The sequence below is a fragment of the Emys orbicularis genome, chromosome 7 (assembly GCF_028017835.1).
Source record: "Emys orbicularis isolate rEmyOrb1 chromosome 7, rEmyOrb1.hap1, whole genome shotgun sequence".
NCBI classification, from domain to species: Eukaryota; Metazoa; Chordata; order Testudines; family Emydidae; genus Emys; species Emys orbicularis.
The window spans coordinates 130,409,298-130,437,181 of NC_088689.1; the positions used below are offsets into that span (position 1 = coordinate 130,409,298).

The 27,884-nt window shown below is 47.0% G+C and overlaps 2 protein-coding genes across 2 annotated transcripts; one reads left to right on the forward strand and one right to left on the reverse strand.

Annotated features, from left to right (window-relative positions):
* The first annotated feature begins 247 nt into the window (after positions 1–247).
* Positions 248–27,618, forward strand: P4HTM (prolyl 4-hydroxylase, transmembrane). Its single transcript, XM_065408496.1, has 9 exons — positions 248–538; positions 1,218–1,299; positions 17,177–17,367; positions 18,849–18,945; positions 21,823–21,985; positions 24,647–24,832; positions 25,377–25,467; positions 26,059–26,182; positions 27,401–27,618. The coding sequence occupies exons 1-9, from the start codon at positions 248–250 to the stop codon at positions 27,616–27,618; spliced, it is 1,443 nt and encodes a 480-aa protein (XP_065264568.1).
* Positions 8,597–14,952, reverse strand: LOC135881039 (secreted frizzled-related protein 5-like). The gene is made up of 4 exons (XM_065407528.1): positions 14,774–14,952; positions 13,147–13,316; positions 11,093–11,179; positions 8,597–8,910 (listed from the first exon to the last, which is right to left on the reverse strand). The coding sequence occupies exons 1-4, from the start codon at positions 14,950–14,952 to the stop codon at positions 8,597–8,599; spliced, it is 750 nt and encodes a 249-aa protein (XP_065263600.1).
* Positions 27,619–27,884: the final 266 nt, after the last annotated feature.

Here is a 27,884-nt window from a genome sequence, read left to right on the forward strand (position 1 = left end):
CTTATGCTTAGTCTCTGGTGCCCCAAATCCGCCTGTTCTTTTGACGTCAGGCAGCTCGTCCAGCCCCGCCCCTGTGCGGCCACGATGGCCATTGGCCAGTCTCTTCAGCGTGACTCGTCTGGGCTGTGACGCTCGCTCTCCCTCCCCCGTGCGTGATGACGACATCACGCAGCCGTCCCACCCACCCCTTTCCGGGCCGTTGCCGGGGTGACGGTTTGGGCGCTCGGGGGGCTGGCGGGGCCGGGCGATGGCGGCGGAGGCGGCGCGGGCGGAGGGGCCCCCGCTGCCCGGGCCCCCGGGGGGGCGGCCCCGGCAAATCTGCTCCCGCCCCTACTTCGTGGTGCTCATGGTGTTCGCGCACCTCTACGTGCTGAACGTGCTGGGGCTGCTGCTCTTCGTGCACCTCAGCGCGGGGGACGGGCCGGGGCCCGGGCCCCCGCCCCCTAGCGAGCCCGCGCCCGCGCCCGGCCCCGCCGCGCCCGGCCCCCGGGGGGACGCCCGCCGCCCGCCCGCCCTGCCCCGCCGCGAGGGCATCAAGGCAAGGAGCTGGCGCGGGTTAGCGCGGGCGGGCTGGATCGGCACGGACTGGCCTGGCCTGCCTTGCCCCCCCCACCCCCCCGGCACGGCGGGGCCCGTAGAGACAGGGGCCGGGCTGACCCTGAGCCGCGAGCTTGGCCGGTTGCATCCTAGGCTCAGCGTGGTGCCCCGGACCGTGCTATGGGCTGGCACAGCTCGGCACAGCCCAGGCTGGCTTGGTCCAGCTTGGCACGGCCCGGCTCCTTGAAGTTTGGTCTGAGGTGACTTAGCAAGAAACTGTAGCGGGGTCAGAGCTCGGCCAGCTTGGTGCCATTCTCTGCTCTTTATTTCTTACCAACTTTGGGGTAAATTGGGCCTTGCTGTAAATGTGGGTCACTCCATCACCTTAGCTGAATGTTTAACCCCTTTAAGCTGAGTTTAAGCCAAGAACTAACCTGTCCAGAGCCAGTGATGAGGTGCCCAGAATTGAATTCAGACATTCAGATGCAGTAGTATACGAGCTGTATAGAAAGGGACTCCTGCCTGCCTGCTATGTCTGTATATATGCAGTCCAAAATTGCAGGCAAGCTTCTTCTTTTTTTTTTTTTTTTGCATAGTGATTGTTGGATGCACAGTGGGGGGGAAAGCACTGTAAATTTGTCCCTGGAATGTAGTATAACTCCTGCTGTTTTGTCCCCCAGGTTGGCCATAAGCAAAAGGTGGAGCTGGTCCCTAACAAAGTCCATTTCATGAAAACTCTCAGCTTGAAACCGCTTCTCTTTGGTAAGACACAAGGCCCCGCACAAGACCTGCTCACACGGTGGCTGAAATCCCATTGGTATTTTAATCCACACTGCAGTCTGGATATATTTGTGGCCATTATGGGCCCCAAGCCAATAAAGAGAGAGCACTGGAGTTATGGTAATTCAGCATCTGGTTGATACAATTAAAAACACAGCTTTGTAAAAAGGAGAAACTTCTGCAGTAAATCATGAAACTGGGGTTTGTGTCCTCATAGATACTGTTCATTTGGTGTGAAATGTCTGAATTCTTTATGTTAAGTGGTAGCTTCAGAAGGAATAGTGTATATGGGTGAGAACCACTGTCCATGGTAGAAGGTTTTGTGTCTTTCATTGGGTCTGTCTTTACTGCAGAGTTAATTTGAGTTATCTACACTCCAGTTACTGCTCTGGAGTTAGCCTAGCTCCAGTGAGAGCAGCCACACTGTGAAATAACATTTGAGTTACTGTGTGCACACTGCCACTGCACTTGCTGTCTGTGGCCCTTCTGTGGGCATAGCCCATAGTTCTTTGCACTTCAGTAAGATGAGATGCTCTGTAAATGCTTTCCCAGTAAATTGTGTGAGAACTTTTCTGTCCTTTCTGGGCACGCTGGGGGAATTGTGGGACGGCATTAGAAGCAGGGTGGTCATTTAGCAAGCTGCTGAGTTGGACTAACTCAAGCTTAGCTTATATCTCCTCTCAGGCCAGCCAACGCGAGTTAAAAGCATCAGTGCATGCAAATTAAAGGCTTGTGTGTATGTGGGCAGGACTCAAGTTAGGCACAACACTCGAGTTGTAACTTGAGTTAACTTTGCGGTGAGGACAAAATCTTTGAAGCATCAAGGGGTTGGTAACTAGTACCTGACTAGTAAATTGAGAGTCTCTGCTCATATGAGTCAGAGAAAATTGAGATCTGTTACTTAGTTGATGTTCCATAGGAGGCAGAGCTTGACTGTTCCCTTTTATGTGCTTTGTCTTATACAGTATATACATGTGATGGCTTATGTGTCCCCTTTAACATTGTTAGCAGCCCAGTGCAATAAAAACAGGCCTGTGTGAATTCCGAAGATTGGCAGAAAACCAGTTGCCAGTTTGCCTTTGGCAACCTGCTTTGATTGTAGCTCTTCTGATTACTCCCACAGGGCATACAGAAGTGACTGATACTGACATTATAAAATGTATAGCTCTTCTCTCCTGCCTTTAGGAAATGGATTATTCAGACATTTTTTTCCAGATCTTTATTAAGATTTACTTATTAAGGCAGAGAGAATCAGTTCAAACTTTTGAGCTGCTTACCAGTTCTTTTGCTTTTATTTTTTAGCATAATTTGAAGAATAAGTGAATGGATCTGATTTCCATAAAATGTTGGAAACTGATTTAAGAAAAAGGGTGACTATCTCAATTTGCCTTCTTACCTCCTAATCTCTGGAGAATCAATGTACAAGCCATGGAACCTGCAGCTGGGAGCATTATATGTACAATATGGCAGAAAGGACTATGCATGCGTAGGTCACTACTTTGGATATTGTTAATTTTTTTAGTGCTTCCATTGAGGTAGAGGTTGAGTTTTCTTGGAACAGTCAAATGGTTTGGGTCTTTTAAGGGACTTCTGTTTTAATTTTTAATCAGGAAGGGGAGATTTCATGTTCATTTCTCCTCCAACAGTTAAATTCCTTAAATCGTGTTGTGATACCCTGGTTAAATATGTTCACCCTTTGTGTTTAAGATGTTTTGATCCACTGTTTATAGAGATTATTAATTTTGGACAGTCCACTTAGGAGAGTTTGGAAAACTAGTTAATTTCCCCCAGGTTCCCCCTCACCCCCCAAGAAAACCCCTTCCCTTTTTTAAAATCCCACGGACCTAAGTTCCTGTTGAAAAGATGCTAGTGATTGAGATATTAGGGATGTATAAGGGATCCTGGAACATTTGAAAATAAATAAGGCAACTTAGCATTGCTGTTTAAGTATCTAGGAGAGGAAATGAATAACGAAGATAGTAGTAGAAATAGTGCCTTCCACTGTCCTTGGCATGGCATGCTATTCACACTTTTAGTTCCCAGCCATTCCACAGTACACAAGGATTCCTCTTAGCTAGATCTCGGTTTAGTATATTGAAAAGATGTGAATAACTCTTACTGGCACAGTTGTGTACAAGTTTTTGCTTGTCCAGGTGGAGAGAAACTGTTTTCATCACGAAAGCTTATGCTCAAATAAATTTGTTAGTCTCTAAGGTGCCGCAAGTACTCCTGTTCTTTTTGCGGATACAGACTAACACGGCTGCTATTCTAAATTCTTTATGGCACTTTCACCGTTGTTGTGTCATATGAATAAGAAGAAAAAGATCCTTGTAGTTCACACTACCTGATTCAAAGTGAAAGCTCAGAAAAAACCCAGACACGCTTCTTATTTAAATCCTTTTAATGCAACGAGCATCTTTAAGAAACACACACGGCTCTGTCATTGGTTTCTAAATACATAGTATTCATAACTTGTAAATTCAAAAATAGTTTTCCCTCTGGCGGTGTATAAAGACTGAAGTTTGGAACTGGTGTCTTATAAAAGTCACACACACAAAAAGCCTCAATATAATGACAGGGAACACAGTGTGAGGGGTCAGTTTGATTTTACTAATTAAGTTTCCCTTGGGCCCTCAGTTCTAACTTATTTACCCTTATTGATGCCATTCACCTAACAGAGCTGATCCTGGCCTTCAAGAATGCTGCTGTAGTTGACAAAAAACAGACTTATGGCATAATAGACTCACAACTTTATTAATCCAGGTTAACACCTCTCTTCCGGATTCTGGGATAGGCCTTGTTTTCTGATCCTGTTATCTGGAAATGCATCACTCCTGGAACAGCGCTTGATGTCCAGCACTTTAGGTCCTTATTCAGCTTGTTCTGCTTTGTCCTCTGATAAGGAGTTCTTATTTAGGAACTTCAGCTCACAGACAGCTCTTATCACCCCACTGAGCCTCCCAGGAGCCCGGGTTGACTTTAAAAGACCACTAAGGCATTCTCTACCCACAAGTTGTTTCAGTTTAACAAAATTGGTTTAAAAATTGATGTGAAGTTGTAACAGCCCCACTGTGTATCTGTTTTTGCTTACATCAATAAGAGATCAACACCTCTTGTGTGTAGACAAAGCATAGCGGCTCTAGCTGTAAAGGACTTTCCAAGTTAATTAATTCAAAGGCTTTTATATTTATCAAAACGTTTTGCAGAGTTTGAGGACAAGTATAGAAGTGAGTGACTAGTCCATATTCTGAACGCCTTCGGGAAAGTGCAGTGCAACATTGATTTCAGGCAAAGGATGTCATGTTAAAGACTTCTCATCAGCCTTGTGTTTGGGAGTGTGGTAAAGGACGCTACTGGGAAATTGGTTTTTTTTTTTTTTTTTTTTTTTTTTAATACTTAAACATTTACAAATGACATAGAATCACCTGCCGTTGAAACCAAGCTGCTTATTTCATGGAGCTAGGAAAGGTTCTTGTCCTGTATGTTTTCCTCCTTATGAGAGGAGCCATCATGGAGAATCCCCTAGATAACACCTAAGCTGGAACAAAAGCTGTACCAGGGGAAAGAATTGTGCCCAGGCCTGGAAGGTGTCCAGTCTGAGAAAAACTTACTGAAGCATCTCTGAGGGTGAGATTATCTGTATTTAGTTTGATTAGGCATAGATTTGCGCATTTTATTTTATTTTGCTTGTGACTTACTTTGTTCTGTCTGTTACTACTTTGAACCACTTAAATCCTACTGTCTGTATTTAATAAAATCACTTTTTATTTAGTAACTTACTCAGAGTATGTATTAATACCTGGGGGAGCAAACAGCTGTGCATATCTCTCTATCAGTGTTATAGAGGGCGAACAATTTATGAGTTTGCCTTGCATAAGCTTTATGCAGGGTAAAACGGATTTATCTGGGTTTAGACCCCATTGGGAGTTGGGCATCTGAGTGCTAAAGACAAGCACACTCCTGTGAGCTGGTTTTCAGGTAAACTTGCAGCTTTGGGACAAGTGATTCGGACCCTGAGTCTTTGTTAGAGCAGACTGGAGTGTCTGGCTCAGCAAGACAGGGTGCTGGAATCCTGAGCTGGCAGGGAAAACAGAAGCAGGGGTAGTCTTGGCACATTGGGTGGCAGCTCCCAAGGGGGTTTCTGTGATTCAACCCGTCACAGTGGCATCCGAAGAAGTGGGTTGTAGCCCACGAAAGCTTATGCTCTAATAAATTTGTTAGTCTCTAAGGTGCCACAAGTACTCCTGTTATTTTTGCGGATACAGACTAACACGGCTGCTACTCTGAAACCTCTCCTTATGAGAAGCACTAGTAATGAAATAATCCTGTTAGTATCAAAGCAGCACCAGACCGGGCTTTTTCAGTCTTTATAGCTTTATAGATTCTGTGATAACTTCGAGTGCAATCTGCTTTGAGGCAGTTGTCTTTTAAGAGATCACCTGGCAAGGCACTGGATGGTTTGGGCTTGAATTTGTAAGCCGGGGGAGGGGGGATAAAAGCAGGGAGGCTTGCTGTGGTTTTTAGGTGTTTGACTTGGTGCTGCATAGCGTTTGGAGTAAAGGACTAGAATGATGTAGAAGTAATATCGCATCCATTAAATGCATTAAAAACTAGCTTAACGGGTAGTTCTCAACATGGAATTGTAAGCAGGGAATCGTGGAGTGGATGTTTTTCTAGTGGGGCCCAGAGGGATCAGTTCTTGGCTCTACAGTATTTAACATTTATATCAATATCCTGGAGGAAAACATAAAATCATCACCAATGAAATTTGCAGATGACACAAAAATTGGGGAAGTGGTAACTAATGAAGAGGACAGGTCACTAGTACAGAGCAATCTGGGTGGCTTGGTAAGGAGGGCACAAGCAAACAGTATGGGTTTTAATACCACTAAATGTAAAGGTGTACATTGAGAAACATAGAATGCAGGGCATGTTTACAGGATGGGAGACTGAAAAAAGATTTGGGGGTTATGGTGGGTAATCAGCTGAACATGAGTTCCCAGTGCAACGCTGTGGTCAGAAGGGCTAATGCGATCCTTGGATGCATAAACAGGGGTATCTCGAGTAGGAGTAGAGAGGTTATTTTACCTCTGAATTTGGCACGGATGTGACCGCTGCTGGAATGCTGTGTCCAGTTCTGACATCCGCAATTCAAGAAGGATGCTGATAAATTGGAGAGGGTTTAGAGCAGAGCAGTGAAAATGATTAAAGGATTAGACAATCTGCCTTATAGGGAATGAATATGTGATAATGGGCTCTTCAATCTAGCAGAGAGAGCTAACACAGTCTAATGGATGGAAAATGAAGCTAGACAAATTCTAACTAAAAATATGGTGTACATTTTCAATAGGCAGGGTCATTAAACATTGGAACAGTTTACCAAAGAGTGTGGTGGATCACTGGCAATTTTGAATTAAAGCTTGGATGTTTTTCGAAGAGATCTGCTCTAGGAATTATTTTGGTGACGTTCTGTGGCCTTTGTCATACAGGAAGTCAGAGTAGGTGATCACAGTGGTTTCTTTTTCTGGCCTTAGACTCTATGAATCTAGAAAATCCTCTGTGCCTCAGTGGTCCAGAAGTTAAATTTGCACAAATGTCAGGATGTGGCCAATTTCCCCAACTGAATTTGAACAGGGAAAGTCCTGGGGCCGCAAGCCTCGCCTCAGGCACTGCCAGAGCTAAAGAGAAAATCTGGTTGCCAATTAATGAAACACTTGAAGAGCACTTAGAGACAATGGTATCTGAAATGCACCTCTGTCCAAACAAATGTTCCATGCATCTCCCCTCAGCATGCTGGATGATCGTTAAAGTAAATGACTGATGATCAAGAAACAAAAGAAGCCTCACATTATAGGTAAACGTCAATTATCACTGTACAAGGAAGACCCATTTACCCCCAAAGCTTGTTTTCTTTGCTTCCCTATTTCAGTCCTGTATTTACTGTATTTGCTGTAGTTTAGGAATACCTCCATACATGACACTTACTTTCACCAGGAATTCTGGAAAGCTAACTCCCTCTCTTCGTTTGCACGTGGCTGTTGTGCTCTGCTTCAAGGCCGGTGGTCCACAGTTATGGCAGTGCCTGTCTGGAAAGCAGGAGGACCATACCTGTCCTTGAAGATGACTGCTGTAAGTGCTGCTTTTGATATAGGGGATCTGCAAAGGGTTTTAGAAAAATGCTCCTGTTGCCATTTTTGACTCTTTTGGATAAAGAAAGAAGGCGTGGAGGGATATATTTAAAGTTATTTTTCCCCCTGCTTTGTTTAACCTTTGAAATATCAGAAGCATTGAGTCTGATCTTCCCAGGTTTTGACAGGGGCCTTCTCAAATGGTCTCAGACCATACTTCACTGAAGGGGTGTGTGTTGAATCTTGAACAGAGACATCCTTTCTCCAAAATGCATGCTAGTCACTGGAATTAAGTGGGTGCTAACAAAAAGACTTTTAAACAGTCTGACTAAAAATCCCTTCGTCTCCCAGTTGTTCAGCTTTCTGTCCTGACTCTTGGGAAGTCGTCACATCACTAGTTCTTCAGTCACCAGGGTCTTCCTAGGTAAACTGAATTTTTTTTTTTAAATTCCCTTATTGAATTAACCCTTTTGGGGCTACCTTTTTCTATCAGAAAGTAAAAAGGGCAGAAATCCAACATTTTCCTTCACAGGTCTCCTTTAAAACTTTAGCCATTACATAGGCAGCCCCATCGGGTAGTTGCAAGTGGTGAATACAGCTGCCGGCCGCATGTCCCACCAAGCAAGGTGACCTGTGTGTGGAAATGTCTTTGTAATATCTCTGGACCTACAGCAAGCTTGCACTTATGCAAAGTCTGTGTTTGAGGGACAAACCACAGGACTGAAATTACTACCAGGTTTCAGTGTGAAGGGAACAGACAAGAATAGCTATTAGGCATCTCCTCCAGTCCATTCTAAGCTGAGGACTTCAATTCACTTATTCCTGCTTGCCAAATCTATTAGAAACTAGGTTTCCAGTGCAGTAGGAGATAAAGAAGAACACAGCATGTTTGTGTCTTTCCATTTCTTGGAGCAACCGGTGACTCCCTAAGCTCTTAATTAATTAACATGTTGTATAGCAATCCCTTAGTGAAATGCTCTGTAGTATGGCCCCTAGACCTTGGCTATCGACTACATTGAATCCCACTAAAAAATAGCCATTGTCCTGACCCACATCCCCAAAGCTCTGGTTGTCACGGATCGTTTTCTAGATACAGGGAGGGGAGCAATTTCCTATCGGTGAAGCAGAGATTTCTGACCTCTCCTGCCAGACTATGCTCGGCACCGGTGATGTTTCCATCGCCGCGCAGCCAGCTGCAGGTTCCTGTTCTTCTTGTGCCATGCATAGGCCTTGTTTACGACCACCTTGTCATTCTGCACCTCTCCACTGATGACATAGACTCCTGTGTGTGTACCTCTCATGATGTTGTGAACACAGGTGGCATCTAGGTCCAGCCAGTGCTGCAGTCTTGGGTGGATTTCCGCCCGGAGGAGGGGGCCATGCTTCAAAACCTCCAGTTTGGAGTCCAGGTCAAAAGCAGAGATGGTGGAGGTCATGTTCTTCCTGGAGATTCTAATTTTCACAGCTGGAAGAAGCAAATGGGAAACAGTTACTTATTGTTATTACCCACCTGATTTATGTTCATTCCCTTTGGGATTTCTTTACTGCTGGTGGTTAACTACCTCCCTCCCACTTCTGTTGGCAACATACAGAACTTTTCCATTTTGAATGCTGTGACGTTGTGCAGTCTATATGGTTTTATAAAAATATAAGTGAGTATAATGTAACTGGGATATGCTTCATGCAAAAGGTCTCTTGTAAGGTATCATTACAAAGCTTATAATCTACTGAGTGTGATCATCCGATTTGTATAAATGTACCACTCTTGTATCTAAAACTAGAAATATAAAACATAACTCTGAGGGCCTATTGTAATTATGTAAAGTGTGGGCCATTAATGATGGTTTGGAATCTTGATGACTCCCATTAACAAGGACCATGGTCTGCAGATGACTGTGTTTACCTGTGAGTCTTCCTGTATATGTGTGCTGGCAAGTGAGTAATGAAGTCTTGCAGTGACATGTGATCATGTCACCTGAACTGGAATCCATCTTTAACCTGGTGCTTTTCCAGTGAGGGGGGGTGGAAACCCAGAGAGACAAAGGGTTCCCGCCTTATGCAAAAGATATATAAAGGGGTGGAAGAGAACAGAGAAGGAGAGGAGCCATCATGGAGAATCCCCTAGATAACACCTAAGCTGGAACAAAAGCTGTACCAGGGGAAAGAATTGTGCCCAGGCCTGGAAGGTGTCCAGTCTGAGAAAAACTTACTGAAGCATCTCTGAGGGTGAGATTATCTGTATTTAGTTTGATTAGGCATAGATTTGCGCATTTTATTTTATTTTGCTTGTGACTTACTTTGTTCTGTCTGTTACTACTTTGAACCACTTAAATCCTACTGTCTGTATTTAATAAAATCACTTTTTATTTAGTAATTTACTCAGAGTATGTATTAATACCTGGGGGAGCAAACAACTGTGCATATCTCTCTATCAGTGTTATAGAGGGCGAACAATTTATGAGTTTGCCCTGCATAAACTTTATGCAGGGTAAAACGGATTTATCTGGGTTTAGACCCCATTGGGAGTTGGGCATCTGAGTGCTAAAGACAAGCACACTCCTGTGAGCTGGTTTCGGGTAAACTTGCAGCTTTGGGACTAGTAATTCAGACCCTGAGTCTTTGTTAGAGCAGACTGGAGTGTCTGGCTCAGCAAGACAGGGTGCTGGAATCCTGAGCTGGCAGGGAAAACAGAAGCAGGGGTAGTCTTTGCACATTGGGTGGCAGCTCCCAAGGGGGTTTCTGTGATCCAACCCGTCACAAATGCAATAAGTGTTATAGATGTTTCCCTGACTCAGTGATGTCCCAGCCAAATCACAGAGGTTGTGCTCAACTTGTAATCCTCCAAATCTGTGATTACAGCCTTTCTAGTGCCAATAACTGTTCTCTTCACTTCCCCTTTCCTTTGAGTAGGGAGAAGGATGAGTGCTCATGAAGGAGATTAATGCCACTGGATAGGCAGAGGCACAGGGCAGGAAGCAGTTGTGCGGGTGGCCTTGTGCATCTGCCCGGTGCACCTTAATCCTGCTCTGCACTCCCTTTGTTGTTCCAGTCTTAGCCTTCCCCTCGGAGCAGGGGCTGCAAGCAGTAATATCCTTGTCAAAGTTGTCCAGGATTCAGCCATGAAGATTGTGTGGCTGAATGCTGTAGAACTTTGTGGAAATTGAAAGTTAAGCAAGCTGATTGGCCCAACCCCACTACCTGCTCCAGTCTCTGGCCTTGGAGCAGAAACAGGAAATTGCTGGGATAAATGTGTTGGGGTTTGAGGTGTGTAGGCTGGAGATGACCAAGTGTATCTGTCTTGATAGGAATCTGATTTGAATTCTGGTCTCCAAAGTGAACCACATGATTGGCTCTCTCAGCATATGGGGGAATAGAACCAAAACCAATAAAAAAATGCATAATGCAGGATGTTGCCCTTGGTGCAAGCTGTGAATTGTGGGCAAGTTGCCAGAGCAGCCCTGAGCAGTTTGGACACTTGACGCTCAGCACATAGGTGATGAATGAAATCTGTAAAAGCTGGAGCCATACCTTTTGCAAGTCACTTTCTTATAGCAAATAGAAGAGGCTTCCAGGGGATGCTGCTGTTTGGTTGGCTATCAGAGGGGAAGCCGGCATCTGAGGTGGGAAGAAAAGGTATGTGTACTCACTGAAATCATTGGCACAGAAGTTTTCCAGTATCTCCTTGGCGGTGCTGGCTTCCTCGAGCTCACAGTCCCTACAGCTGGCTCGGGGCACTGCTGCAACAGAGACAGAGTTATAGCATTCTTCTTGAACTTTTCCAAAAGCTCCTTGATGTGCCATTGAGAGCCCGGGAGATTCAAGTGCTCTAACAGGCACAGTAACAGCAGTGGCACTGCCAGCTTCCACCATCAGTACGCTGCCCCTCTGAACTGGAGCTGCTCACTGGAGGGTTGAGATGGAGTGCAGCCTCTGACTCATTCACTCCTTGGGCTTTGTGTTAGACTGGGAAATAATAGGAGCTTTGCCTACACACGTCCCAGTGTTACTACCACTTGCCCAGAGCAGGTGTCGATGAATACAGTGGTTGGAACACTCACTCAGAGCGCCACTACCACCAGTGGCAGCAATAGTGAGAAATTACAGAAGGAAAAATCATCTCCCAACTTGCTGGGACAGTGTTCATCGTTGTCTGCATTTTCCTTTGTGTTTTCTCCCTTCATTAATGTTTTTCTCTGTGCTTTGCTTATGCTCAGCTTTGCCATTCCCTTCTGTCACGGCTCATGGCATCTCAGGGTGTCTTCACCACAAACAAGCAAAGGATTGTTCTTAACTCATCAGCTAACTTGGCTTAAAACAGCAGTGAAGACACAGCAGCTCTGCTTCTAACTGGGGTTACGGGGTTAGTGCTCAAGTTCAACCCCAGGCTCCTCTGGAGGCTTTAACTCAAGCTGCTAACCCAAGCTAAAAGCTGTGTCTTCACAGCTGTTTTAGCCCAAGGTAGCTAGCCTGAGTTAAGAACACTTTTTTTTTTGCATTGAAGACTTACCCTAGCTTCCAGCTGGAAGGCTGCGGGGGGTCAATCAGTGGGCAGCTGCTTTTGAAGGCAATGCAAATGCTGTTTGTTGCATGGGCTAGGGAGGATGGATGTGTACTGTATTTGGCAGTCGGGCTGCTTTACCCCTTCTGAAATTAAAGCACATCATTTCTGTGCTCTGCTCAGGGTCTTCTAGAGTCTGTTTTCAGCCCAAGGTGCCTAGCACCAGCAGATGCTTCAACTGCTAGAGCGTCATTCAAAAGGGAGAGCAGGGTATAGTGCTGCTAGAGGTGCAGTCAGAGTTTGTCTAGACTAGAGCTTCATGTCCTCTTGTAACGCACGTTCACAGACACCACTATCAGTACTAATGTAGACACTCCACAAACCCTTGTGTCTGGGACCAGATGTTTGTGGGGTGTCTAAATGAGCATTTACACTTGGGTTGGTTAACTGGTAGTCACACAACAGTAGTTACAATAGGGGCCAGCCTTAGTGGGTGAGATTGGTTCTTCGTGTGTGTGGTAGAACGGTCAGTTATGCACTTGTTCTGGAAATGCTGGCAACACCAGCAGCCCAACTAATGGAGCAGAATGTGGGGAAGGTGGGGTTGGGTAGGATTTCCCCTTACAATTTTACTTCAAAGCTGTTTGAATTTTGCTTCACACCCACTGACCAAGAGAGGAGCTTGTGCCATTTTTAGCTGTTTTCTGATATACAAAGAAGGCCTGAATAATTTTTCTTATGCATGTTTTTTTAACCTTAATATTGAGAATATTGAGCTGAACATCATTGGCTTTGCTGGAGGATCTTGTGGCTATCTGAGCCTGTGTATTATTAACTCTCATGCCTTGCTTGGAGGGGCAGGCATATTAAATCTATAACAAAGTCCTCGTTTCTCCAAAATGTTAAATAGTGATGGAAATTGAACAGGTTTAACAGAAATAAAACCCCAGACTTCTAAATAGTCTGACTAAAAATTCTTTCCCCTCCCAGCTGCTCTGTTTTCTCTCATTTCCTCAGTTCTCCAGTTACCATAGAGTTCTCCTGGGTGCACAGAACCAGCATTTCTATTGTACAAAAGCCTAGCCGAATTTAAAGAGGTCATTTTAAAAAGAAAAGCCCAAACACGGCACAGGCCCCTGTTTTTGCTTTGCAGTTCACCTTGAAATGTTATGTATGGCTAAGTGGGTTAGAAAAATGCCTTACTTCTCCTGCTCGAAGTGGTTTCATCAGTGATTGTTGAAATGCATAAGTTGTGATCTGCAGGGAATTTGTTGCAGTTCAGGATTTCAGGCCATGGGTAGCCATAGCAAGCCATGATTGGAGCACAGCTGTTCCTAACAGCTTCACACAGGCTGCGGCAGGGGTAGATGAACCTAGTGAGAGAAACAGGATTGCGCTGAGTCTCGAGCTTTTCGCTGCAAGCACAAGTGAAGGGTTAACTGTTCCAGAGCAAACTCAAACCACCGGCCTTTCTAAATTAACAGCATTGTGTTGTACTTTGGAATGACATTCATATTCCCGACAGTAGCTTTAGTTTGCAGAATACAACAATTACGGTCCCAGAGGTTTTCTCTAGGAAGGAAACATCCAAGTACTTTGTCTCAAAAATTGGTACTGATTTTCCAGAAACCATTAGTAAACTGTCTGTACCAGTGTTTTAAATTGGGATTAACCTTCACAGGCATTGCCTCCACAGGCTTGCATTTTAATGGTGCTGTAGAAATTTTGACATACATTGTGAATATGCACATTTTGAAACCAAACAATAAATGTTTGAGTATTTGAAGGGTGTTAACACAAATGGAAGAGGATAGACTAGGATGAAATTACAGGCTAAGAGCCATTCCCTTCTCCTTGTGAAGGGTGTAGGGTATTGCCACAAGCTCCCATCTTCCATAGGTGAAAGCGCTTGCTCTAGTTGGGCAGCTGCTGCTTGTATTTCTGTTCTGTTCTAACTAGGTCCCTGGAGCTCCTAAATTGCTGTGCAGTTTGTTGTCAAGAACAAGGATTTTTCCTTTGTAAGAACCCCTAGGTGCTGGAGCGTGGGGGGTGTTGTGTAAGGAGAGGTTACTGGTAGTGATGCAGGATGATTTGGTTCAGGACAAGAGGAGTGGGAGCCAAGGATATTTATAGGTAAAGTTACTGGAAACCTGGAGTAGGAGAGAGGAGTTACTGTGTGTAGGTCAGTAGCAATTCATTGTGTGCAACTGTGCGAGAAACTGGACTCCAGATGAGCCCATGTGCCGTGTCTGAGAGACCTGTGGAGGGGGTGAAACGCAAAGGGGCCAACGCCTAGAACAGGAGAGCAAAGAATTTAGAAGCAGGAATACAAGGCTTGCTGGTGGTGGGAGACAAGGAGAGGAGAGAATTACTGTTGATATTTCAGGGATGGCCAGCTCACTGTGTGGAAGCGAAGAAAAGATGGGCTTTTTGCATACTATACAGAAGCTGGAGCATTGGGTGAAGACCAGCATGGTCTGCAGGTAGAAAACTACCAGCAGGTTTTCTGAAGTAATTACAGTTAGAGAAGTGTGTGGGTTATAAGGCAGCTGATCTTCAAACTAAATTCAAAACCAAGGACACATTGTATGGCAGGATTTTTATTTCCCCTCAGAAATGCCCCGAGGTAGAGGGGAAAACCCCTAGTGAGTCATCTCATTCATCCCCTGCCCAGGCCACCCTGTTCCTTACAATACTTTGGAGCTCTGTCCAGTCTAGTTCTAAATGACTTCAGTAATTGGGTTCCCCAGCTCATCTCGGGAGACTGTTCTCCTAGTAGGAAGCTTTATCTGACAGACCATGTTGAAATAACATATCTGAAATGCCTTACCTGTCCAAGCAGATAGGTGCAAAGAGTGAGCAGAGGAAGATCCTGGCATCTGGGTGGCACTCTCTGGCTAGCAAGGGCAGCCAACTAGAAGACTGCTGGATCACTTCTGCCATAGTCTCGTGTTCCAGCAGGTTGGGGATGCGCATCTCTGAATATCCAATGTCGTAGCACAAGGCCATACTTCTTGGAATGAGCATACACCTGGAGGAGCTCCTCAAGAAGTACCCATAAACTCCTGGGGAGCCCCAGGTTAACAGACATATGAAGACAGCCAGCAGCCACTGCAGGCTCAGTTTGGGAAATCTGCAATTTGCTGCGTCCATTCTTTCTTCGGACCAGTAGCTGTAAAATGTTCAGAGACCAGGTGAGGCTCTGCCTTCTGCAGCGCACTGTGGACTGACTTGCTCCTGACTGGGAAATGGTTTTTATAGCATGAAGCCACCTCTCTGCTAGTCCAGTCTCATTCAGTGCAACTCGCTTGTTGGAAGACAATACCACAGTTTGTGTTTGCCTTGACTGTTTGGATTTTCGTAGGGGGCTTGGCTGAGATCAGCAGGTGTTGATTGGGGGGTGGGGGGAATGGCTTGGGGCCCCCCTGGTTTGGAGCTCTCTGTTCAACACCATTTCGCTGGCCCATCCTCTTCTCCGGATTAGTCATTATTTTATAAATGCCAGTGTTTTCCTCTCTTTTGTTTTTGTGGAAAAGCAATCAAGTGTTGCCCCAAGTCAATTAGGAGCCATTTGTTTAGCTTGATCCATTGTTAAACAGGCAATGGGGTGGGATGGCCCCCCTGTTCAGAAGTTAACCATTTCAGGGAGCTTTCTGCCCAGTTTGGACAGAGCAATTCATTTGCATCCATAGGGGAGGCTGTTTACACACAGGATTACCAGCATTTGATTGACCAACTCTTCATCTAGCAGTCTGTGCCATAGAAAGCTCATTCTAGTGAATATAAATTGTATTTTGGTATGAAATCCAGCGGCTGTAATTTAGGAGAAGTTGTTCCTTCTCTAGCTTGTAATTAAATGTCAAAACCTTTATTGTCATGTTATTTCAGTCCAGTTTAGGGACCTTAAAGTATTGGGGGTATTTCTTGTCAGTTTGCTCAGTTAATTCTTAACTTGTGTTATGCCACTAACTAGAAAGTGGCAAGTGGATGTTGCAGCTCTGCAGTATTTCTATGAAGAGGATTATGTGTGCTGCCTGTGACAGGAATTGCCCCCTACCAGGGGGGTTGTGGACACGCGTGGTTTTGGAGGGCTTTCTGGGAAGCAAGCGGCAGTGTTGTTTTCTGCAGACTTAGTACCTAGCTGTACTGAATGAGAAGCTGCCTACTCACTGGGGATTTTAGCAGATAGCCTCAATTCTAAACAGAAGTAATTCTCTTAATTTTTTCTCTTTTCAATGTGTTTCTTGGTTAAACTGTGGTCTGTTCTTAGCCCAGAGACTTGCCAAAATTCTAGGGGAGGTAGTTCAGAAAGCAGGAGTGTGGTATTTGAGCTTTCAAAACTGGACCAGATGTGCTTTCCCCCTTCCGAAAATATCTTCAGTGCTAATGAGGTTTGAGTGTAGCTGGTGTGTCCTATGGGATCTCTCCAGTATCTCACTGACAAGATTGTTAACCCCAAACTCCATTTGACTGGAATTCTCCTGGCCACATAATCACAGATGGAACTTTTCTCCTTTGAAAATTGTATATAATCTTGGTATTGGCTCTATAAACTGCTAGCTTTGTGTTGCTAACGATGGGTGTGTGTGTGTGTGTGTGTGTGTGTGTGTGTGTGTGTGTGTGTGTGTGTGTGTGTGTGAGAGAGACTTTGATGGGATATAGTGTCTTGATTCTGTAAAGTCTATAATACACCTACCCCTTATTTTTGTGACCCTGTCGATGGAATCTCTCTTCTTCCCCTGTGGTATAAATCTGTGCTCAAAGATCAATCCTCTTCATTTGGAATTGAGGGTGTGGGAGTGAGGCTGGAGGCTGCCTTCCCCTTTCACATCAGTGGATTATCTAAGCCAGGCTCCACTGAAGAGCTCCTGGTTCTCTGCCAAATTCCCCTCCAAATGAGGGCAAAGCAAGTGTAACAGTACTGCAAACATGCCCAACACAAAGGCTCTGGGTTCTCTTCCTCTAGAGTAATTTCCTGCAACTAGGTATTTAGTAGAGTCCCTAGCAGCTCAATGGTTAGTGCTCTGTGCTGCCCCATTGGGACCGAGTTCCATGGAGATGAGTGGGGTGCATTGAAGGAAAGAATATTTTCTCCTCCCCCAAATCTGTTGGGAAGCTTCTAATTTTCTCCCCCTTTCTTTGTTGTCTGCCATTGGTTAGGGATTTCACTGCAACCGTTTCCTTGGTCTTTCATTCACACACACACTCTCTCTCTCTCTCTTTGTTTCTGCAGAAATTCCAGATTTCCTGACCGAAGAAGAGTGTAAGCTGATTATCCACCTAGCTCAGTTGAAAGGGCTGCAGAAAAGCCAGATCCTGCCTACTGAAGACTATGAGGAGGCCATGGAAATGATAGAAATCAGCCAAATGGACATCTTCAACCTGCTGGACCACAACCAGGATGGGCAGCTGCAGCTCAAAGAGGTAGAGAGGTGGAGAGAAACCTAGAGAGGTTTGATATGGGAACTCAGGAAGAGAGGCTGTTGTGAAGTTGCTCATCCTTGTATGGCTAACTGTACCAAGGCATGGCTGAGCCCAGCCCAGCACATTTCATTCATTACTTGGAGGAGGTCAGGTCTCTACAGGACTGCAGCATGGAAGGGAGACTTCTTCTCAATCTGAGAAACGTTCAGTAGCAGTGATCCTGCTGTGGGGTTGCTAGGAAATGTCTGCTCTGATCAGCTGGGCAAAGGCTCCTATGCAGAGATGAGAGAGTGTGCAGTTTGGTGTCGTTTCGTATCTTCAGGGCTGTAGTTGGCACTGGGAGGGCTTTGCTTGGTGAAGCCTGCAGAGCTAGCCATGCCTTCCCATGGTGGGCAGGGCACTGCAGAGTCACTGGTGAGAATGATAGGTCGCTGTGTAAGCTACTGAGTCCACTAGGGTCAGCAAGTGCAGAGAAGGCCTCCGAATGAATGCGGCCATTGTGTTACAGCACAGGATTGGGAGTCACGACTTGGATCCCAGTCGTGCTTCTGACTCACTGTGTGACCCTGAGCAACTCATTTTCCCTGGATGTGCATCACATTTCCCCAGGTGTAGAATGGCGCTAATGACACTTACCTGAGGGCACGTCACAAAGGAGGGTCTGCAGCTGAAAAGCGCTATGTAGTTGCTGAGTATTGCTCTTGATCATAGTGTGACTGCAGGACAGGCCTTCTTCCTCCAAAGCCTGGAGTCTGTCTGTAGCTCTCTGAGGCGTTTCCTTCCTGGATCCTCTTCAGAGAGCAAGCATTTCTTTCTAAACTGTTCCCTTCGAAAGTCTTTACATGGCACAAGTGAAAACATTAACTCTGTAGCTGTTCAGTTGACTCTCCCTCCAAGGGAAAGGAAGACACCTGCTGCCTTTGCTTGGCTATTGGCTGGCTTACTCCCAGTTGTGTGTTTATGATGGCATAAACTGAAATGTTAGAGCAGGCACTGGTCACACTGCTATAGCTAAGGTTGCAAAATAGCTTCCATTTGAATCCCTTTCTCCTGCTAGCTGATGTCCTTCAGAGAAGCTCTCTCAGGATTCAGAGCTACCAGCCCATAGGGCAGGGGTAGGCAACCTATGGCACGCATGCCGCGAGCTGATTTTCAGTGGCACTCGCACTGCCCGGGTCCTGGCCACTGGTCTGGGGGGCTCTGCATTTTAATTTAATTTTAAATGAAGCTTCTTAACCATTTTTAAAACCTTATTTACTTTACATACAACAATAGTTTAGTTATATATTATAGACTTATAGAAAGACCTTCTAAAAACGTTAAAATGTATTACTGGCACACGAAACCTTAAATTAGAGTGAATAAATGAAGACTCGGCACACCACTTCTGAAAGGTTGCTGACCCCTGCCGTAAGGTTTAATTAGCATTACAGAGGAACGAATCATTGCCCAGGATGTGACGATCTTATTCGTGATTTCAGGTGCTGACCCACACCCGCCTAGGGAATGGCAGGTGGATGACTCCTCAGAGCATCCGGGAGATGTACACGGCGGTCAAGGCAGATCCTGATGGCAATGGTGAGAGGAGCTTTGAAATACAGCCTCTGAGAATCCCTTTTATCTCTAGCGCACTGGAGACCAGATCCAGTGCTGTAATGTGAGGCTGGATCCAGAGCCTCATCTGTGGAAAAAGCCTGCTTTATATATACCAAAAAGCAAAATCCAGGCACAAAGCTCCCTTTGCCAGTCCCCACCAACCCTCAGAGCCCCCCTGTGAAGTAGGTAGGTTTTATTCTCACACACACACACCCTACTTTAGAATGGAGAAGTGATTTGCCTGGGCCCACACAAAAGGCTGTCTGGAGAGCTGGGAACAGAACCCATGCCTCTGGACTCCCATCCCCCTGCTCTAACAACCCCTTAGCATTTGCCTTATGGTGCTAACTGCTTAACACCCTTTTTTGACTGTAGGTCTATTATAATAATCTAAGCTGATTATTTTGAGGGTGGCATTTGAGATCGCTGCATATCGAGGGACTGGTCTACACTGAAAAGCTAGATCAATCCCGCTATGTCATTCAGGAGTGTGAAACCCCCCACTGAGCAACACAGTTAAGCTGACCTAGCCCCCAGTGTAGACCGCGCTAGATCAACAGAAGAATTCTTGCCTCTACCTACCTACTGCCTCTTAGGGCTGTGGGTTAACGACAGTGAGAGGAGACCCCTTCCTATCGCTGTAGTGAGTGTGCTGCAGCGTTTTAAGTGTAGACATAGCCTAATGGCTGCTAACGTGTGTGAGTGGAGCCAGGATTGCACTATTTCAGGCACATGATTCAGCCCCAGTTGAGTGGTGGTGTACAAGTGTGTATATTTGTGTAACACACAAGGGGCCCTGTAAGCTCGGCCTTAATTTGTTCCACTGCATAACGGAGAATCCTTTGGGTGCACTCTTTGTTCCTCTTTAGTTAGTTCTTGGGGACCTGCAGCCCCTTTAATCACCAGAGCTGTAAGATGCTGCCGCCACACCCCCACCTTTTCAGGGGCGAGTCATGTCTCCTTCCTGCCGCTCACAGATTTGGAGCGCTGCCCTGCTAGCTCCCCTTCCTGATGAAAGGGTGTCGGGGTCAGTGGACATGAAGGCAGTTTCCTCAGTCAACTCTTGGTGCTTCTCCCCCTCTCTTGCCATCAGCGTTTTAATATGTTCCAAGAGCCCAGTTCCGCCCGTCCTTCCTCTGGCCTTCCAAGAGCTCCCGCTGTCCCAGGCATGCAGTTTAACCTCTCCTGCTCTAATTAGAGCGCGTCAATTGAGTGACTCTCCATTTCCTAATCAAATTAAGTAAAATGCAGTCTGTGCCCACTCACTTCCAGTCGCCTGGCTCTCTGAGCAGCCCTGAGGAACTGCTTTGGAGCAGGGGAGCAGCATTTGGTGAATGGGAAATTTGGCTAAATATCCGGTCAGCACGCTTGCCTCAGTGCTCTCTTGGCTCCTGATGTCCTTGGCTGGGTAAAGGGCGGATGATCTAACTGTCTGTGGTGTTTCCACCATGCTGAACTTTAATAAATGAGAAGCTTCAGTTCTACTCCCGGGGCCGTGCTCTGTGCCATTGGCAGGGCCTCACTTCCGGAGTCCTGCTCCCCTCCATTGTTACCAGCACAACGGGCAGGCCAGGTCACAACCTGGATGTGGCACTGTGTTCTTAGAGGCAGGCAGAAGTGGGGGACAGGGAAGTGGGGACAGAAGGATGTGTGCAGACAGCTGGAAATGGTGACAGCTAATAGTTCAGCTGAGAGTGCCAGCATCTGGGGAAACTGTCCTAACTTTCCCTCTGACAAGCCCCCTTCTTCCCTCTTGGGAAAGGGGACAGTGGAGCTCTATGCCCAGCTGTGGCTATGAACCATAATTTCTTGTCAGCACAGTGAGTTCTCTGAAGTTCAGGGGCAGCCGGTTTGGGTGTTTGGTTTTCCTTTTGGAGACAAACATTTCTAATCCACAGTTAGATGTGCAGAGCTGTCTGGTTGCTGTGCTGGCCTATGAGGTTGCCACACTGCCAGCGTATGACACACGGGGCTAGACACCAAACCTGATTCTTCTTAAAATAGAAAATGTCAGGGTCTTCCATAAACTGGGAAAGGCAAAAAGATACTCCCGCCCTCTGCTACTCACGCATCACCATTACAGTGGAGAGTCCAGGCATGCATGTCAGGACACCCATGGAAGGAAATGTCTGTGTTTTAATGGAAGCCACCTTTTACATCTCATTTCTTGATTATTGTCACTCACAGTAACCAGAACATACTCTGTTGCATTTGCCTTTCACATTTCTCTTTGAATTACATAAATGCAGAAAAGCTTCACAATCCGCTTATAAACTGTTTTGCATTCACTGTTTAAAATTGGCAGATAAAATTCTTGTTTGAAATGTGGGCAGAGTCCTTCTGCAGAGTTTTCAAATCAGAGTGCGTTTATTCATCCAAGTAACAAGTCCATTTAAAGGGGCAGTGCAGTGTTTTAGCTAAGGCATTTCAAAGGGCAAATCTGGAGATGGTGTTTATTTCTTTATAGTAGATTACTTTGTGTTCTTTAAGAGCTCTTCACAGTGAAAATGCGGGTAACCAAAATGTAGCCCCAGAGTTCTACATCTCCTGGCTGTTGTATTCCTAGAGTTCCCAGCATGGCCTCTGCCCAGATAAAGACAGAATATTGCATGCTGGGACCTGTTGTCTTCACAGGTGCATCTCCATATTAGAGACAAAAGCAAGTGCAATCTTCTCTATTTAACACCTGTCAGATGCGGCTCTCTGGCTACCAATGAGTTGCCAGTGCAGCCCTTAGGCAGAGTTGCAGGCCCTTGGAATGGCAGTGCCTAACTGTCCCTGAAGGCTGGACACTACCAGGGAAACGAGCGCTTGGACCAGAAAGCTGAAGAGACAGCTTGCTTTCCTTCTCTTTCATAGGTGTGTTGAGTTTGGAGGAGTTTAAACAGCTAAACATTCGTGACTTCCACAAGTACATGGGGAGCCAGAAAGTGAAGATGAGCGATCTGGTGCGGAACAGCCAACACACGTGGCTGTACCAGGGTGAGGGGGCACATCAGGTCATGAGGTCTATACGACAAAGGTAAAGGCACTGGCAGGGCCAGGATGCTGTGTAGACACTGCCATCGTGTCGGGGGAAAGGTGGGATAGACACACGTGGGGGGGCGATATACACATAATGCAAATCAGCTGTGCCTGGGGTCCCAGGACAACATGAAGTGGTGGTGGTCTGTTCAGTCATCATGGAGTGAGAGCATTTGGAAGACAGGGATCACTGAATGCTGACACCGAAGAGGGAGATTCCCATTAAGGCTTGAAATTCATCTACAAACGCATTGTTCTGTGTACAGAAATGAAGCCTTCAGCAGCTCTCTTTGCTTCTGGGAGCAGCCTCATAGAATCACAAAGACTCAGTGTTACATGGGATAACTAATGGAAACATTCACCGGGTGAAATTGTTACCCATTCCCAGTGTTAGCTAATTTGCCAGTAATTACTGTGCATTTACTTTAACTACTTGTACATCTCACCTGGATCTCTCCCAAGTAGAACTGACTGCTAACAAATGTCGCTTTATTCCAATTTAGCTAAGCCAGTTTAATCCTCTGAGCATACATCCAGTGCTAAGCCTCGCTGTGATGGTGTGGCCCCATTTGTCCATCCATTGAGGTTGGATTCGGCCCTGCACAGACCTCAAACCCAGCCCTCCTGGGACACTCATTCACTACAGATGCAGCTGAAAGTCACTTCCATCTCCTGGCAGATCATTTGGCCTCAGTGGGCTTGAGAGAATTAGTTGAGCCATGCACAGCTAGTCCTGGCCTAGCAAGTGGGTGGCTAAAGTGGTTTGAGGCCTAAAAGTGGCTCTTGTCCACCCTCCTCTTCAGTGTGTCCCAGAAAGAGAACTGGTCCCAGTGTGTTGTATGCCACCTTGACCAGAGTGGGGCAGCAGCTGCTGTTAGCTGGAACCCATGGGCTCCTGATGCAATGCCAACAGGACCCTTATTTGGGCAGTGTTGGGGTGTCCCTGCTGAAGCAGAAGCTTACTATTCCAAAGGCTGCTATTAAAATCCTTTGTAGGATTTGGAGATTCTCAGAAGCCAGAGCCCACATAATCCTGGTACAGATTTCATGATCCAGGCCTAGCACCTACCCCAAAGGGGTAACTAGTCTGGGTTCTTACAGTGTATCTGAGAGGTTCCTGCTCACTTTGGGGATGATCGGAGATGTAGGAAGTTCTTGAGGGGGACAGAAATCCTAGAGCACAAAGGTCTGGTCTCATTGCTTGCTTCCCATGCACCTCAGTCCTGTTGGGGATAATGCAGAACAGGAAGCAGAGGGACGGATGAGAAATGTGATAAGGCTATTGATAGCTAAGTCTTTCTGCCCTTCCATGCAGTCCTATCATGGTCCCTCTGCTTTGCTATGGATCTCTGAGCTCTGTAGGGCCATTTGCAGGACCCTTAGGAAGGGGAGGACATGGCACCTGAAGGTCTCCAGGGACGTGTACAGAAAGGAATCTTTCCCAGCAAGTGGCAGCCCTGCTGAGTGAGAGGAGCTTAGCCAGGAAGTTTCTGATTAACACTGACTAGGCTTTTCTGCTCCATTGTTCTGGCTGTCCAGTTCTGCGATGGGTCCCCTCATTCTGTATGCACTAGGTGTGGTGTTGTGCACAGTCTTTCCAAAGAAACTCAGGTATAAAAGTACACCTGGTACCTGCTGGTCCTCTGGACTCCAAGGTCCTCCGAGCAGGGAGGTGTTGGTCACTGGTCCGTTTCAGACACTGTATAGTGCTGATGCTGACTGTGCAGTGAGTAAACCTCGCTGAGTGTTTAGCAGAAACATGTTTTGCAGTTGTCTTGTAAGCAGGTTTGGGTATTTGGTGACCTTTCTTCTTGGCACGAGGCCTTTTGCTACTGCAACGAGGTGACCTACCAATTGACTTAAATGACAAATGTCACCTTCTGCCCCTGGCTGATTGCCACACTGTGTGGTGTTCTCATGCAGTTTGATTCATTCAGGCAAAGCCCCCTCTAGGGTGCTTTTGAACGTGCATTGGCATGTCCCCTTTACATCAGGCTCCTGGCTTCTGCTCAGGGTTGAGGGGGCTTGGGTTTACTCACACTATTCTCTCTAACTAGGGGAAAGGGGAATGTTTTAAACTGTTTAAAACATTCTCTGCGTCTCAGCCGAGAATGATATGCCATGGGGAAACCAGGTGCTGGGGCTGACTGAGGCTGTGAGGCAGGCTGGATCCTACAGGAGTGATTCAAAAGGGAGGAACCAGCTTCCCTGCACTTAGATCCCTCCTGGAGACTCTTCTACCCTGACACCTGCGTGAAGTCCCCAACTCATAAGACCAGGGAGAGAGGCCGTGGGATAGTTTATACACTTGAGAACCATCAATGTGTCTTATCAAGGCCTTGACTAGTTATCACTGGGCCTAATTGCTGCAGCTCTTCTCCTCTGTCCTCCTCTTAGGCTCTTTGAGGCAGGAAGCGTCTCCCTGTCTGTAGAGCACGGTGCACGTTCCTGGTGGCCATAGTGGGATTCATAGAATCATAGAAGATCAGGGTTGGAAGGGACCTCAGGAGGTATCTAGTCCAACCCCCTGCTCAAAGCAGGACCAACCCCCAACTAAATCATCCCAAGCCAGGGCTTCGTCAAGCCAGGCCTTAAAAACCTCTACAGATGAAGGTTGGCTTGTTCTGCTTCTCCCCAACCTGCTTTCCGGCTTCCCCAGGGTGATGCGCTTGACCCGTCTGCCTCCTGAGATTGTGGAGCACAGCGAGCCCCTGCAGGTTGTGCGGTATGACCAGGGAGGGCACTACCACGCCCATGTGGACAGCGGGCCGGTGTTCCCAGAGACGGCCTGCAGCCACACCAAACTGATCACCAACGAGAGCGCTCCCTTTGAGACCTCCTGTCGGTGAGTTGTGCACTCAGCTGTTAGCTTCACACCAAGCCAGCTTGGTGACAGGGCTCAGTCTGGGAGCAGATTTAAAAGGAGACCTATCTAAAGTGATCTCAGTGTGAGACGTGGGGCTAAAGGCAGCTCACTTCACTGCACGTAAATTGTGGGTTTGCTTGCTACCTTGCTCAACTGAAATGGGAGTGAGAGGGTTAACCCCTTTGGTCTCTCTGGCCAATACAAGGAGAGGCACTGACTGGCTCCAGGAAGCTGTTGGCCCATCCCCACTGGAGGCTATCCCCACTATGGAGCACTGTTCTAATCCTGCATTTTAGCCACCCCCTTGAGAGCAGATGAGATGGTCCCTGTTAGCCTTCTCCTTGGAGAACACTCTATTCAGGCTCTGGGCCAGGCGATACGTGCTTGACCCCTATGCACGTGCCAGCAAAGCTAGCCCATTGGTTGTGGGGACGGAGTTTAGGGAAGGGCTTGTGCGACAGCCTGTGGGTATCTTCACTATTCCAGTTGCACCCTGTAAGCAGCTGTGCTCTCTGTCTTACAGCTACGTGACAGTGCTGTTCTACCTGAACAATGTGACGGGGGGAGGAGAGACCATCTTTCCTATAGCTGATAACAGAACCTATGAAGAGATGGTAAAGGAGCCTCTCCCCCACCTGCCCCCGTCTGTGTTCTTGCTGGCCCCTGAGTTTGTTGAATGTGGTTGGGGAAAGGCGGATTTGGGGCTTGGGTTTACACATGCTAGTCTCTCTAATTAGGGGAAAGGAGAATGTTTTAAACCAAGTAATAATGAATGTGACAAAGCCCAAAGGGAAGAGACTAGTACAGGGCTGTGCCTAACAGGGGGACACTGGAGCACCTCCTGGGGAGAGAGCCAGTGCCCTAGCACAGGTTCTGCTTTGCTGCTTGCCTCTTGGCAGATTTCCTCGCAGGAGGAGGAAAGCTCTTCTCATTGCATGCCCTTTGCTGTGCACGAAGGGAACAGGATGGCCAGAAGGCTAGCAGAGCACCTGGGGCAGGGTGGGGAGGGCAGGCAGCTCACTGACTTCTGCACTCCCTACATTGGCTGCTGCAGATGTGAGCGGAGTCTCCTGTTCTGCCTAATGCAAACGTAGAGCTGTTTTCATGGAAGGGGCTGATAAAGGGGGATACGATGGAGGGGGGCAGAGGCTCCTCATCCCAGTCCTGTTTACAGGGTAATGTTTATTCTCATGTCTTTTTCTCAGTCTCTGATTCAGAATGATGTTGATCTACGAGACACACGGAAAAATTGTGATAAGGGCAACCTGCGAGTGAAGCCACAGCAGGGCACTGCTGTCTTCTGGTACAACTACCTGTCAGATGGGGAAGGTACTGTCCCACCTCAGCACTACGCCTGTTGGGAGGGGAAGAGAGAGGATTTGGGAGGACAGCAGCCTGTTTCTTTGGGCCTTGCTGTTTGTGTGTTGTGGGTCGGGGCATTTCTTCACATAAATTCTGAAAGGACGGCCAAGGAGCAGCAGCCAGGAACTGATGAGCACTGCTGAATTCTCCTTGGTAGTAGCTGGGCTAAATCTTCCTGTGTTTACAGCCAGAAGATCAATGGTTCCTAACGGCAACTCACCGGCTGCCTGGTCCTCCAGCATTGTGCCCCAGATTCTCCACAGGGGGAGCAGGGCCCAACCACTGCTGGTGGCCCCAGCAACCAATGCCAAGGCGGTGCATCCAGGAACAACAGGGAGGGGCTGCTACTTTGTCTCCCTTCCCCCCCCCCCCCCCCAATCACAGCCCAGGAGGCTGTGGCCACAAGAAAAACCCCTGGTGGCTGCATTTGAGACGTGCGGCATTAGATTTTGAGATGGTGGTGGAGAAAGGAAAGGGGATTACAGCTGCCTTGTGAGCAGCCTGTGGTTTCACTACAGGAAATCCCAGCAGTGGGTAATGAGGCACCACTGCAATGGGGAGACTGAAGGACAGGTCTGGGCTCCAGCCACTGCACAAGACTAGAAAGCGCCTCCGTGTGCTGTCATTGAGATCCCAACAGCAAACACACAGCATACAGGGAATAGCTGCTGCTGTGAGTTTGATGCAGAGCAGGTCAGAGAATCAGTGGTGCTGTTGGAAAGTGCTGGGGAGCAGCTAGAGCTGCTGTAAAGTCCGTTGTTTCTTTTACATGATACGATAAGACAGATTTTACCTTCCAGCACCCAGGGGATTTTGCCTTTCAAAGCCTTCTGCTGGCAGCATCTGTCATTTCTGTCCTGCTTTGAAAACTGTTCTTCACCTCCACCAGCGTTAAGTCCATAGGTGGTGATTAGTTAGCTAGCTATGGCAAAGCTAATCCCTGGCGTTCTCCCTTAAACCAAGTCACTGTCCTAAAATCATAGGAGCTGACGTGGTCTGACATCTCCTTTTGGGCTGGATTGTTGTACTTGTCAACAGGAGAATTATATGTGCAGGCCAGAAGTTAGTCCTCGGCCACATGTCTGTCTGCGCTCCACTGCCCTAGGGAGACACTGCGGGGTTGTGAGGTACAGTAGAGTGCAGTGCTTCCCAACGTGACAGTTGTGGTTTGTTTTCCTTCTGCAGGCTGGGTTGGCGACCTGGATGAATATTCCCTGCATGGAGGCTGCCTCGTCACTCGAGGAACCAAATGGATTGCCAACAACTGGATCAATGTTGATCCCAATAAGAGGCGCCAGCTCCAGTTCCAGCAGGAGATGGCTCGCTATGCCAAAGAGGGGGATGAGGCCCAGAACGAATGGACTGTAGATAAATCCTACAGCAACGTGCATGTGGAATTGTAGTGTCCCAGCGTAGCTGGGCTTGGAGGTGCCTCTTCAGTAACACTGTGGGACCCTTTTTGCACTTGCCAGTTTAGTTTATATTGATTTAAGTCCTTTGGTATTCTACCCTTCCCCCCTCCCCACACACATCCCTGCAGTGGTCTCAGGCTCGGCTGTAGCCTGCATCTCTGTTGGTGAGACTGGGGAAAGCACTACGGTAACGAGCCTGTTGAGAAGCAGGCCTCATGCTAATGAGACAGAGGTTGAGGAAGATTTTGACGACAACG